Source organism: Tyto alba, unplaced genomic scaffold (assembly GCF_018691265.1).
Source record: "Tyto alba isolate M040663 unplaced genomic scaffold, T.alba_DEE_v4.0 Super-Scaffold_9, whole genome shotgun sequence".
NCBI classification, from domain to species: Eukaryota; Metazoa; Chordata; class Aves; order Strigiformes; family Tytonidae; genus Tyto; species Tyto alba.
The window spans coordinates 24,979,801-24,994,748 of NW_024881330.1; the positions used below are offsets into that span (position 1 = coordinate 24,979,801).

At 39.3% G+C, this 14,948-nt stretch overlaps 1 protein-coding gene across 1 annotated transcript in view; it reads right to left on the reverse strand.

The window, feature by feature from the left end:
* The window catches only part of CPQ (carboxypeptidase Q), a 138,059-nt gene that overhangs the window by 44,960 nt on the left and 78,151 nt on the right, over positions 1–14,948 (reverse strand). Inside the window, exon 5 of the mRNA XM_032988025.2 lies at positions 13,791–13,902. Coding sequence (XP_032843916.1) covers positions 13,791–13,902 — 112 coding nt within the window. The remainder of the gene's footprint in view (positions 1–13,790; positions 13,903–14,948) is intronic.

Sequence of the window (14,948 nt, forward strand, 5' to 3'; positions counted from 1 at the left end):
CTAATTTGCAAATCTCCAATGTCTTAGAAAAATTAAGTAACTTTATTTTCCCTCTACTTTACCTTTAACTGGGAAACAGTCATAGTTTACCACAAAGGTGCATTTTACTGATTAACCTCTACATTCTTATGATTTATCCCAAGCATAAAAAATACTATAGGGCACCTGGGATCCTAAATCAAATGATGAAATAAAAGCATTGATACAGTCGATCTATGACTTAAGGAAACGTGCAGTAAGTACACCAGGACACTTGCTGTATTATACTCCCTCCGTGCTGGAGTGGCTGCTAGCCTTTTCATTGTCCTTGGGTACCACAAACACTTCAGTCATACTAAGATGCAGCTCTTATTGACTCTATTTTCTGTTTCTTTTAAGTCATCATAGAGTACTCACAATTGCAGATGTCAGCAGCAAGCCTAAGTAAGCCAAAGTACCAAATGGGTGAGAAAAAAAGATTTGTAACTAAGCTTTATTAACTAATCAGTTTGACTTCAACCTCAACTACAGTGACGTGTTTAACCAAAAGCTTTTCTTTCGTAACTTACGTAAAAGATAATTGTCAAGAAATAATGTGGAGGTGTTACACACACATATGTATACACATATACACATTTACATTCATTTTAAATCTAAAATGGATATTTTCTAGATGTGACAGTGTTTATTAAATCCACAGATATGCTTACACATGTAGGTGATCTCCCTGTGGTAAGATACTCACCAGGATGCTATGCAAGACCTGAATTATATGTCCTGCATATCTTGCATGTGCTTGATATAGTTGAGATATTCCCACACAGTGAAACTGAAATGGATGGTTTGGTAAAAGCACAGACAAATGATGCTCATCTATCATGTGTAATGTAAAAAAATAAACCTGCTTCACCCTCAAGATACCACATAAACCAGGAGAGACAACTTGAATTGTGTCTCTTTTTTAATCAAAATATAGATCAGTAGTGTAAATACTAAATTTCTTTTAGTAAATATTTTCCTACTTTATAAACATAAATCCTTACTGATGGGGAGGATTAAGTACAAAGATACGGTATTTTTTTCTATGAAGATAGTGTATGATGGCGAATCAGACTTCTTCAAGAGAAGTCATCATGTTGCTATAAAACTGATCAGCTCTTGAAAATATAAAAAGCATTTAATCTTTGTGAAAAATGATTTTCTCCCCTGCAAGCCAAGGCACTTGGATCACCCACAAGTAAATCAAATAGCTGCTCATCTTACATGAGGCATATAAGCAAACTGCAAATGGATGTGAGCAGATTAACTGGCAAAGTATTTTAACTTGTATATATAGTGGTAAAATACTATCTTCTCGGTTTTAATTTCTAAAATCTATTTCCATTTCTTCAGTCTGAAAGCTGCATTTATTTCCCACCCTTCCTGATTTTTAAGAACATTCATAAGGAGTTGCATTAGCTGAAGAGAGGAGAAGCTCCTTAGCAGTACAAAGGTGGGGCTGAAGCTCATCTATATCCAGTAAAAAGGAAAATTACTGTAGGCCCCCCTCATGTGCTCTGAAACGGTGAAAAACATTTTTTTCTTAGAGCTTTGCCAGCTTCAATCTCCCAAGACCCTGCATAAATGGCCCAGCAAAGCCTTGGACTGAGCATCAAAGTAGAACAAATTGCACTACTGGGTCCCCTACTCTCCAATACTGCCTAAGGCACTGATGTATTTGCTTCAGGAGCTACCAGGGAGAGGCAGATACAGATGTATCATCCTCAAGTCTTGTCCACTGCTGCATTTAACATCATGAGCGATGCATTCTCCTGCATTATTACCTTGTGGCCTGGAATTTCGGTAAAAGGGTATTTATACAAAAAGTAGTAAGATATATGATGATGCTGCTGACAATCATTAAACTCCTAATGCACTCCCTACCTTTTTCAGGTTTGCAGTTGATTAGACATAAGGGATTTACTATGTGACATTAGTTGGGATATTTCTATCATGCAGGCACTTCTCATAAAATGCCTGGAATTCCTAAAACCTCTGCCCCAGCAGAAAATAAAAATAAAACCAATACTCCACATTTCGCTAAAGAAGACAAGAATTCATCATCAAAACCAGTGATACAATCTGCTTCCATTTCAAGTATCAGCATAGCTTTCTGTAAACAAGAATAAAATAAGATTTAATAAAATCTCTGTTAAGCCCCTGATGCAGTATCAATAGTGTGGAACACTTCCCTTCCTTCAGCTACATTACAATAGTGAAATTCCACTTGTGTAACGTGCCTTATACCAGCTGAAATTACTCAAGCAAGCCAATGACCTTACCAAGCTCAAACTCTGTGTTTTTAATAACAGCAGATTATTGTCCATGTCCCATTCACTGCTTTTTCGAGCTGAACATTTTAGATAGACGCTATTAATTTTCTCCCAGTCATACTACGAAACATTGACGCTCTCACTTGATACTTTGTGCCACAAATTTATCTTAGAAATTATTCCATGAATAATTCATAGAGAGCCCCGATACACCCCTCATACACCAGTCAACCACGGCTTGTTCATGTGATGGCATTCTGGTTTTAAGGGATTCCTTTGATGACAAGCTGCAGGTTTAGAGTTTGAAGTTGGAACACACACAGCATCAATAAACTTAAACACATGACTACTATCCTTTTTAATGAGGCGCTTTTCTTTATGACTGGCTTGTCTTTATCCGTTTTAATTTATTGCAGTATCAACTGGGTTTGTCTGAAAACCGTGTCTTAGGAAACTGTGTTTCAGTCTTTGAGTTTCCTCCATGCTACGCCTCCTGCTTTCCCCATCCTCTCCTGCCATCACTTCTTTGTTGCACAGTTTTCATGGCAATTTCCCAAGTCTCTCGTGACTTTCCTAGCAACCTTCTGAAAAAAAAAAAAAAAAAAAAAAAAAAAAGAAAAAAGCAAAAAGCCATTTCTGATGCATATTTTAGGGTCAAATTAGCTGTATCACCAGTCATTCTTAATTGCTCTGTTTTGCATACAACACACTAGCAGTCCCCTTATACATCATTAAAATGCACTCCAAACTAGAAATGCTCTGTTAATACTTTTTAATCTGGCCAAATATTCAGGGGTGGATCTTTTTCATTTTCTTTTAGATTCGATCTGCTAAAGTGGAAACTATTTTGCTCATTAACAGATTGGGAAACAGGAGATTTTCTGAAATTTCCAGAATCTCATAAAATGTTTTAGTTGCTGGTTTAATTAAACTTCTGGGCTTTGCAGCAACTTACATATTTAGGTCTCATTGCATTCTCATTAAACTGTCTTTTTTTTATATCACTGATATTTTTGTTATAATATCCCCTATTCTGGCCTGGACCTTGAGTGAGCTATCAAATAGAGTCACTTCCACCAAGCCACAATAACTTTTTAAGCCTTTTTTCTTTTTGTCTTATGGACTGTACACAGTTTTGGTGTTGCAGTCTTCTTTTCCGTAGTATTTCCCGAGTAAGAGTCCACAATTACTCTGCAGTTTTGGCTTCTGCTAGAGGTCCCAATAAGCTAAGGTCCTAATAAAGTGAGGATGCATAAATTCCTAACATTTGCTACCCAATTATACTGCTTTTCTGACAGGGTTTTGATAGCTTTTGAAATAGATGACAGCAAGATTTCAACATTCCCAAGTACTTTAGAGACTATTATGTAATTTATGTATTCTGTGGCATGGGCAAGAACTGTTTTAGAGAAAAAGCTCTTACCCTAGCAACCTGTTTCCCTGGTAAATTTCAAAGAATATATATATAGCAATAAATTACAATTTATAGGACAACAGTAATTTGCAATTAATCAAGGATGTCCATAATTTTTCCTCTAAAGACCAAGCAGTCTCCATTCTAAACCAGCAGGATTTTGGCTTTTATTCTGTTATTAGAAATGCAGCCTTCTATGATTCAGACAACTAATCTCACTATTTGCGCAAAAAAGAGTCTGTCTAGTCAGACCTTTATTTAACAAGAAATGTTTTTTTATGTCAGTGAAAAATATTTTTGAGAGAAATTCTAAAGCAATTAAAGTTATAACCTTCAAAAAGTAAGGCAAAGCACACCTCAAAAAAAACCTTTTAGTACTACTTAAACCTGGACTATGACATATTTCTAATTCTCTAGTGAAGCTCAAATTAGACATGGGAAACAGCTTTGTTGCTTGGGAAAGTGCCTTTGATTTCTCCTTAAATTAGTCTAATGCAGTGCAATCTGCTTGATTTTTCTCTGTTGACAGGGGATCTGTTTGCAGCACTGAAGTGCTTGCACAGGATAGTGCTGGGAAGCAAGTAATCCTCTGAGTCTTGAAGATCTGGAGGACAGAGAAATGAAATATTCTGGAGAAGAGATGTGGCAGTGCCGGATGAAGACAGAAAACAGGCAGGTCGGGGCTGGAGAGCAGGAAATGGAAAGTGGAGGCAGAAGCCAAGCTGGGCACCGCAACTTAATCTTGCCCGAAGCTGGCGGCATGCTCAGAGCCATGTTTTGGGGGGTAGGAGGAGATGACTCTGCCACAGCCATAGAGCAGGAGCAGCTTTTTGGACAGGTCCCTGCAAAGAGGGCGCAGGGAGACAGCAAGGCCTGAGGTGAGGTGGGCCAGGGAGGGACCGGGGCTTGCAGAACTCCAGCGGCAGGCCAGCGGCAACGATGGCAGTGCAGTGAGACACGGAGATTAATCCAAGCAATTTTTTTTTTTCCTATTTTATAGGGATGCTGATGAGTTTACAGCAGAATAGGAAGGGCAGATTTATAGAAGAGTGGAGGTGGGAAATGTGAGGTTTTAGGTAGATTTATTTTAAGAAGGTGATGGAATATCCAGGAGGAAATGAGTATACAAAACTGGAGGGGAATGCTGTGAATGATTTGCAAGTCAAGTAACTAAAATTAACACGGATTAAGCCTTTTGACTGGGGAGACGAGGGGAGAAAAGGAAAGAAAAGCCCAGAGTCCGGTGTGACGGGCTGCAATCAAGCCAGGCAGAAACGCTGCCAGAGTGAGGGTTTCCCTGGGGGGCACCTCCCTGCCACCCGGCAGTGCAGCTCAGAGACAGCTCAGACAAGAAGTCCTGACAAACGTGCTCTTCTGCACGTGGCGTTTTAAACAAATAATCAGTTTGTGTAGTGTCACGGAGTCAATACAAGTCATGCCTATAAAAAAAAAAGAAAAGGAAACTTGCTACTTGCCTGTGTAAAACAGCAAAGCACCACGTCAGCAGAGGACTCCTCCACCCCCTGCCCTGCTCTGATCCTGTTGCCATGTTCTCCAAGTCTCGCAAAAGGAAGAGGACACTGTTTACCTTTCAAATGCACCTTATTCCTCTTTAGGAATACCTCCTTCCTTAAAGGCGTTTGGAGATCTCATCAAATCGTGGAGCAGAAAAGGCAATGCAGGGCCCTGCTCCCGCACTCTCTGGGATTATAAGCATCAACCACGGTTTGATCTTATTGAGTGGTGGCTCTGCCTTCTGTCTCTGCTGCCCCACTCTTTGGATCAGAAAAATCCCAAATCTGTTAGATTGACCTCAGAGATGATGAGTCAGAAGATGCACCAGCCACACTTGTCTCCCCAGATTGAAAATATGTACTTTAAAAAAATCTGACAGCAAGGACAAGATGCCCCTGACTTCATCTGGGAAGGATTTCAGCATTTCACCGTGTCAGCCATGTTACAGATTTGAAAAAAAAAAAACACAATAACTTCTGTCACCAGGTTTTTAAGATTTTTATAGATAAACAAAGCACACATTTTATCTTGAATTTCCTGGGTATATTAAAGTTTGCAGAGAAGCAGCAGTCCACAAGACATAGGGCAACTTTGTTATGGAAGGCTGTATGCCTAAATTTACCACCAGATTAGATGAACAACTTTGTATGTCTGCAGTGACCCCTTTGCTATGCCAACCCAGCATGGAAATTTAAGATTTAAGTATTTGCCAAATATGCATTCAACCAAATGTTGAAATGAAGGAATAAACGCTGTTGTAATGTAACTGCATATGCACGTATTTCATACCATGTAGATTTAATAGATTTGCAAAAGGTGAAGGTCAAAATAAAATACGCAACCTTGAGGAAGCAGAAAGAATGTAAGAGCAAGGAGTTACTATCAGGCAAATTTAATTAAAAAGAAACAAACAAAAAACAACCTAGAGCAAAAGCAGTAATTTAATCATGTTTCACAACATATCTCCTAGATAGCAAACAACTACACCACCACAGCTATAGGAAATTCAAAAAAATCTTTAACAAAATTTTTGGCAAGTAGGTTAAAATTGCAGCTATATGACTTCAATTAAACTAGCAGAAACGGAATGATTCCAGTGATCATTTTCTTTAATAAAACATATCTTTAGTCCTCATATATTAGCCAGTGAATTTGGACTTGAGAAATGTAACTTCATACAAAGACTACAGTGAACAGCATAAAAATCTGTCTTACGGTTTGCCTGTCACATTAGTCATGGGTATAATTCAGATAAGAGTTACAATTTCAATTTTAAATAAGTTTTAAGGGGAAAAAAATGTCTAACCATCTCCTTATGAGTTACATAAAACATAATTCAGGTAGTAGCTTAAAATTCTTACGTGCATTGTTTTAAAAACATTTCTGCAGTTTTCTGGGCCTTTCTCCTATGAAATAGAAATTTGTTTGTGCCAGATCCATGTCTACATCTATAGGAAAGTTGACTAATGAAACTCATTTCCCCATAATCCTGGCAAAGAGAGGAAGAGTGGGAACTACGCATAGCATCTATCACCATACATTTCTCCTTTTCTCGTGTTCATATAGATCATCGTCTAGGAATGTAAGAAAGCCATGTAAAAGGTGTGATGGCTGGGATTAGACTTTGTCAACAACCATCCTTCCTTCATCAGGCTGCTCTAGCAGCACTGGCATCAGGCATCCTGCCCTGGGTGCTGAAGAAGAAAATGTGCCCTGTTCATCTACTTGACTCCTGGTATTTGCTGGCTCTGGCAGCTCCCCATAACAAATATTTTTTTACATAGAAGAACCAGGATTCCCAGAAGCACTTGGAAGCACAGTCCGAGTGGGAGACTTCCTGGTCTAATGTGGCATGCAGACATGACTGAGCATGAGCTCAGTGCATGAGACAACAGCAAATGCGGGAAAACTTTTACTCTGTACCGTGATCCATCACTATAGTGGTCTTTGGAGCACAGCCTTTCTTGAAGTCTATACCAACTACATTTGACACAGGCAGAAGGAGTTCAGATAGCAATAACTGGCAATGCCTTGCACTGTTGAAGTTCAAGCAATTGAAGGGAAAGAGGATAAGTTTGTGATTGGCAAATTCACAGCACAGCCTTTGGGCTTCTTCCAAAGATGCACCCCGTAAACACAGACTTGGCAGTAGCTGGTGGACACATGTGCACCTCTGGGCTTGGCACGGCACCAACAGTTGACTAGTGATGGATCAAGTGAGACCCAGAAACAGCCAGGGAAAGGTAAAAAACACATTTCTGAACAAGGAGAGAGAGCTTGTGGGTGAATGTTTCTGAAAGAAACCTGGGATGTGAACAAAGGACCTGTTGACTATTTGATTCCTCCTGTGCTAGGAGCGATAAGACTCTGAAAATAAGCTATAGTGTCAAGTAGCAGACCCCATCAGCTTCTCTCGTCTCAACAGGAAAAAAAAAATGGTTTCAGCTGTTTTAATTAAAAAGAGACACAACAGTTATCATGTCTGAAGTTTTTCAGAAGAAAGCAGTGAAATTCATCCACCAAAATCGAGTACATCTCTAAGTCCAGTGGGCTCTCTACTGCAGTTAGGAGGCTTAAAATATGCTTGGAAAGCTGACACTGCCATACAATCACCTTCTAAAGACCTTTCTCTATTATAGTTGTTATTCAGTTCCCTCAAGCTCCCTCTGAGGATAAAAGTCCCACGTTTCTAGCACTGGAATGTGACGTGGCTGTCAGGGTGCTCCCTGGGGTGGGAGTGGGGCAGAGTGCCTGTGGCCTCTGCTGGGAAATGCCCCTCAGCCAAGCGACACAGGAACACAGATGGATTAGGAGCAAAGAGACAGCACAAGATAAAGCTCTGAAATCACTGGATACTTACTACCCACCTCTTGCTCAAATACATCGTACACAAATAGTAGTCCTGAGCAAGACCAGCATAGCAGAAGCCACAGGCTTTAACTGGTGGGAGACAAACACAAATACCTCCTTCACAGAAACTGGCAAGCAACATCCAGAGCAAGATCGAGTCTCACAGACTGTCCAACCTGTATATATAAATATGTACAAATAACTTTGGGGTAATTTTATGGTGATTTTTTATGACCAGCTGCTTAACTAGTCTTTCACCTCACCTGAACAGGCAGCTTCTTTTGTAAACCTTATGTGACATGGGAAAAACCTCATGTGATATGGGAGAAACCGTGTTTCAAATGACACCAGAGCATTAACCAGACTAACATGAAAATACTGAGGCATATGGCCTTGGCCAGGTCCAGAGATGCTCTTTTTTGCACACAAACAAGTGTAAAATTTGAGAATTATAAGTGTGATCTGAAAACAAGTTGGGTTTGAGGTTTCTAGACTGTAATTAGCAACACAGCTGTTGTTCTGCAAAACTAGAAAACCCCAAAATGCTATCTCTCCTATAGATTTCAAATGCCCTCACACTACATCACAGGTCACGCAAAACCCCATGAATTCCCTCAGCTTAAAGACAGAAACCCCTTAGCCCTTTCTCCCTAAAAAAACCCCAGTGCCTTCCCATCATCTCTAAATTACCCCAAACTCTCACTAGCGCTGTGGCAAAATTTGCTACCTACTCAATCACTCATTTGCAAAAACCAGATAGAAACTTCATATTCTAAATATTTCTGTGACCCTATCAAATTTAGTTAAAATTGATCAAAAGGTTAAAAACTACAGAGGGCTGGGGAGGGTGGCAGCTTCCAGACACAGCTGCAGGCAAACTGCATATTGCACAATCTTACTGCCTCGGACACCCTGTCTGCAGTTATGAAGGGTAATTTCTAAAGCATCAGAAATCCTCAGCTAATCGCAACAGCCCCAGCTCCACTGAAGGAAAGGGAGTTTACCAGTTCTGACCAGCTCACAAACTGTCTCAATGCCTTTAAAGACATCTTTATTCTCAGAAAACAGAATAAAGAGCAATAACTGGCTGAAACTTTCATCTTTCATCACATAATTTCTGTGGAAACACTTCTAATTCTTCCCTTTTTAAGCACATAAGCCATGAAGCAGCTCACCACAGATCTTGACAGCAGCATATATAGCTTCAAGAGTTCCAGGAAAAAACATGCCATTTTGCTTTTCTTTGTGCTTCATTAAACTTCAGTGTTAACTGGGAGGAAATACCCCTTTGGATAACATTAGTCAATATGATCACTAGTTGGTGAATGTTTCTGAGATTAGCTACGGGCAAAGCAAGCAGCCGTGAGAGTACAGATGACACAGAGAACTTGATATGGGCACGTTTAGGAAAACACTTCTGTTTACTCCGGTCAGGAGATGTCTACAACCAGTGCTGGTACCAACAGGTGTACAAGCCGTTGCTGACATTTAACTGTACGTTGCTGAAAGGGACGTTTTGAAAGTGATGCTGCAGCCACACAGAAGAAAAAGAGATAGGGTTCAGTTTTCTGAGCAGGGTGGCTGTGGAAAAGCCACCTGGAGTAAGATCTACCTTGCTGAAATGTAACCGTCTAAAAGCTGGCATTTGCTCTGATTTGGCTGCCTGTGCTTCATCCCTGGAGAAGGAGGAGAGGGAATGACACCTCCAGCAGGTACCTCCATCCCATCAGACCAGTCTGGAAGATGGGGAAAGAGACAATATAGCTAGTAGAAGCAAAGTATTCAGACAAATTTGAAACTTTCCACTTTTTAGCTCTTCTACTTTCCAGGTCTAACTGAATCGTTATAGCTCTAAACAGTATTCAACAACTACAGTAGTTCACAATCTGGCCCTATGTTTTTAAGCTACTACTCTTTTGAAATGCATACATGAATTAAATCTTTTTATTATACTCTCTGGTATTATAATACAAAATTATTTCACTTCAGTCTGTCCTTCATGTAGTTCCCTTTCTTGCAAAAAGAAACGACATTCATGTGAAGTCAAAAAGTGAAATGAAAACAAAAAATACTACCAAAAGTTTGAAGTTTTGAAGACTGTGTAAGACTACTTCAGATTGTGCTACTGTTATGTGTCCTTGTATGGAACATTTAACTATTACAGTGTCTGAAAATCTACAAGAACACCAGAAAGAAAAAAAGATATCAATATGGTACAGAAACTGCAAGCTCAATAAAAAAATAAAAGCTAACATTAAAGATTCAGGAAATATAAAGGCTAACAGATTAAGTAACTGATTTACTTAGAAATAAAAGTCAAAAATGTTAAAAAAAATTACTTGAGGCAAGAAAATAAACTGCACTGCTTAAAATAAAATATAACCATCTTAAACTATAATTTTAATGATTTCTCAATGAATTTCATGTATTTGGTCTTAAGCCAATAGCTATTAAATAGTTTGTAGAGGTTATGTTGAAAGTACAGAATGGTATTTAAACTATAATAATTCTTCAAGTACTACATGGAATTATCAAAATCCTAATCAACAGGGATAATTTGCGTCCACTAGCCATGTCCAAGGGTCACAGTGATATCATAATGAAGTGCTATTAGATCATCACTGAAAAAATTTGCTTAAATAACGTAGTAATATCTTGCTTTCATGGAACCAATGGACCATTGGCAGAAGTAGTGGCAGTATTTCTCACTAAATGATACAAACTTCATATTCTAGAATTCATATTTCAGAATGCTGGCTTCAGCTGTAAGATCAGTTATACTGTGGTAAACACAGACACAGTTTTTATGGATTTAGGCCTTTTTATGCACCATGGTTTTAAGACTTCCAGTACACAGTAAAAAAATTCTACACGTGCATACAGACAAGCCAGTTGCATTGGCTTATCCCCACGTCAAATGTATTTGGTGGACTAGTCTGAGACTAAATTTATCTGGGTCCAAAAGGATATTAAGCCAAGTGACCACAGTTCAAAATATAATGCTCACCCAAAACACAATCTATGGAATTGAATTTAAATAAAACTTACTAATTAATTTCTCCCACAATCTGCATATCTGTTATTTTGCTGTCCTTTTTGTCAGATTTTATGTGCATCATAAGATACAAAATCTGTATTAACCAATCTGCTATGGAAGACAGTTTATGAAAGGTCCTCTCCCCCATGGTTATCTACAGGTTGGATGTGATGACCCAGAAGTCCTCTCCCAGCTTTACGTTCCTGAACAACACTGGTATAACCAGAAGAGCCAAACGCAACAGCTGGCCAGAACAGAGGCATAAGCAAAGGCTCCGGCATTTCCCAGCTGAGAAAACAGCATTTCACCACAGGTCATAGAGGAAACACACAGCCTACTACCAGGGGAAATCAAATATTTGAACAAGCAGAGTGATGTATTTCAGTCATGCGTGAAGGGAAACCCAGGGAATAAAAATTATACAATGCCACCAGGAACTTGCCCTTAAGAGACACAAAACAATTTATTCTGAATGGAATAGAGTCAGCAAACACAGAAGCATATTTTTTTTTCCCTGAAGGTGGAGGGAGTATAGACAATTTTCAAAGAATCATAAGAGAAAGATTAAGAGACACTAAAAGAAAGAGTAGTCCTGGATTCTTCTGTGGAGGAATCCTCTTTAGTTTACTTTTAAAACACCAAAAATTAAAACAGATGCACTTTGGTTTTGGTCACACACTGATATTCCAATCATTCCAAAGCTGGGAAAAAGAGACATTAAGAGGTTCAAACAATGCAAAATAAAAGAACAGGAATTCATAGGGATGTCTGATGTTCACTATTGCAGTATAAGAGTGGCTAATCACATAACAGAGCTTGCCTACGAAGAGGTCTTCAAGAAACACTGTGATTGTTCAAGTGCACAAATCCTTCTGATCGGAAACAGGGAAAGCTAGTTTATTATTTAAACTCTGACAGAGCTAAGAGCAGGAGCAGCAGCTGATTTTAGTTTTTAATGAATACGTGGTGCATTCCTCTTGACCACAGGTTACAGTTCTGGAAAAAGAGAATAATAAGGAAAAATAGATTCCATCTGATGGAGGGGGAAAAGCATCCTTGGATATCAACTCGACAATCTAACAAGTCTGTTTTGAACTAGTTTTGAGTGGTACAGTGACAAAAGCCCATATGGAAGTAAAACCAGCAAAAAACTACAGACCGAGCAGTAAGACTGGAATTTGGAGTCTGGAGACCAGAAATAAGACTAGGTCACGTCAGATTGGGAACAGCAGGACACCAGACCAAGCTTTGAGAGATGATGTCTGGAGAATAGAGGCAGATGACTGTGCAGCCATAGCTCCCTTTTGCACATACACCAGCCCTATTTCATTTTACCTTGTGGACCATCTCTCCCACCAAACACACCCTATGTAGGCATATGTAGACCATGTCCTTCTACAATAACACGCTGTCTGCAGGCCACTTCTACCCACAAGTCAGAAGAAGCCCATGAGTAGAAGAAATTGGCCTTTCAAATCCCACACAGGAGGGCTATACAAACCAGGAGGCAGTAGGCTGAGCAAGTCCACACTGGTGTTTCATCTATAGTACTACTAGAACAGATATATTCAGGCTGGAATCTGCCTTTTCATCTTTCTTTCCTTCTTTATCTACATTTAGCACCGATGGCATGGGGGTTTAGTTCAACTCATAGTTCTGCTGAGCTGAAATTCTGGAGGAGGGAGACCAGCAAGTCCAGGGTTGATAGCCTGTGTGCTAGAATATCAACTTCAGAAGAGTCCAGCTGATCTACAAACCAAATTCCAGATCCCAGTCACCTTGTGACCCTGCTGATTACCAAGAATGTTTCAAAGAAGTGAACCATGGAAATAACATTGCTTTTCATCCCACAGACCTATTGTAGCAGGATACTACAGTGTGCAAGGCCTCAGTGTCAAATGTTGCTTAACGAGACATATGAGACCACAACATTCAACAGGTCACTATGGTTAAGCTAAATTTGACAGAAGTGTATACTTGCAGTGATGAGACTCTGCTGTGTGCTTCCTCTGATCTGGACTACCTTTGCAAGCAAATCAGCTGTCACAGTCCAAAGCAGAGCCCAAGTACACAGCAACACAGAAGCAGCTTACTCAGGAAATCAGCCCTCAAATGAAAAGCTGCAAATGTACCAGTTTGATGGTATAGATGTATCTATTAATATTTGGTAGCACAAGTCCAGGCAGAATAACTTGGAAAGTTATCAGGAGCAAGGTAAGGGGTTGAGAATTAAATTAAGTGAGTAGCCGCTGTAGAAGCAACATGTAGAACAGAGGAAGATTTAGGAACGGGTTGAATGACAGTGTTTGCTTAAAAGGCAGAGAACAATATCAGAAGGCTATCTGTGACTTAGCAAAGCTTCATCTTCATTAATAGAGAGGAACTCATTAAGACAAAATGAAAAGGAGTGACTACCTTCTAAGTACCTAGATCTTACATTGAACTTTCATTCTATGATGATGGTGACCATGCAGGCTCAAAGCACTTTCTAGATCACTGACTGATGTGTTGTTTTTGGATGACCCCTGTGATGAAAGAAGCTTAACAAACTTACAAAATATTTATACTAAGTATGAATATTTGTGCTCAGAGAAATGGATAAAATAGAAAATCCAGTTTAGACAGCATACAGAATGTCCTAGAAAGGTAATGCATGAAAAATATTTTTAAATTAAGTATTTACCCAGATCCTTAATGAGTGATAATGCTTCCCATGATATAAATGCTCCACCACCGTCATCCATAGCTCCCTGCCCAACATCCCAGCTGTCCAGATGTCCACTGATCAATACAATCTGGAAAAGCAATTATGAGAAAACATGTCTACATGAAAACACTGAAACAGAAAAGTCAGTTCAGCATTTAAACATTTTAATGATTTTGTCATAAAATTGGCTTTTTAGTTTGAAATAGGAATGAAACATTTCAAATAAAACTAAACCACTGTTCTCTAGTCACTGAATATAAATCTGGGATGACCAAATGCATCCTACTGCTTCAAACCACTGCCTAAGTCAAACTAGATATGATGTGAGAAATGTTTAAATGAAAGGTTTTGTCTTGTTCATTAACAAAGTGCATACTTTCCAGAGATACAGGACAGCGATATTGCAGAATGGTGAAAATTTCTTTCATATTCCACCTGTTTAAGCCCTTAGGCATGAAATTTGATTAACCCTATTTTTGGGTGCATAAGGAAGAAATATAAACTTAGACTGAAGTCTTCCCAGACAGAAGGTTTTATTATATGTATCTATGGTACTTGTCGCAGAGGACTTCTATTTTATTACTAGATCCCTTATGTGCTACAACAATAACAAAGTATTTTATAGTTCCATTAGTCATAAGGATATTTTAAATTAAAAATTATGTGGTAGCAAGTCCCAGATGGGTTGTCTGCAAAGAAAGTTTTGTGGCTACAGTAGAGTACAGTAGTATATGTATCTCCAAAAACATGCAATTTCAGATCTGAACTCTTCAGATGTCAACAAACAGCATCAGACCAACACCAGAAGTGAGACAGTTCCCTAACTGGACCTGAAGCTGGAGAGCTGATGGATCTATGATTGCAATGGAGAGGTCAAGGAGGGACAAGAACTCTGAGCGAAGCAGGCAGTGAGGTAAAATGATACAACAGGAAAAAAATAAGACCAGTGAGTCACTGCAGTGCTCCAGAAATCTGAACTGGTACCAGTAAGGAGTGCCCTTAGGGTAGGGTGGAATTGAAAGTGGCCAACCTATGACAGCTCAGCACTGAGGAAAAACTGAAGGAGACCCTGGAGCATCTGCCTGTGTCCTGCCCAGAACAATCCATACAACAAGGGATGCTTCTCACTCATTG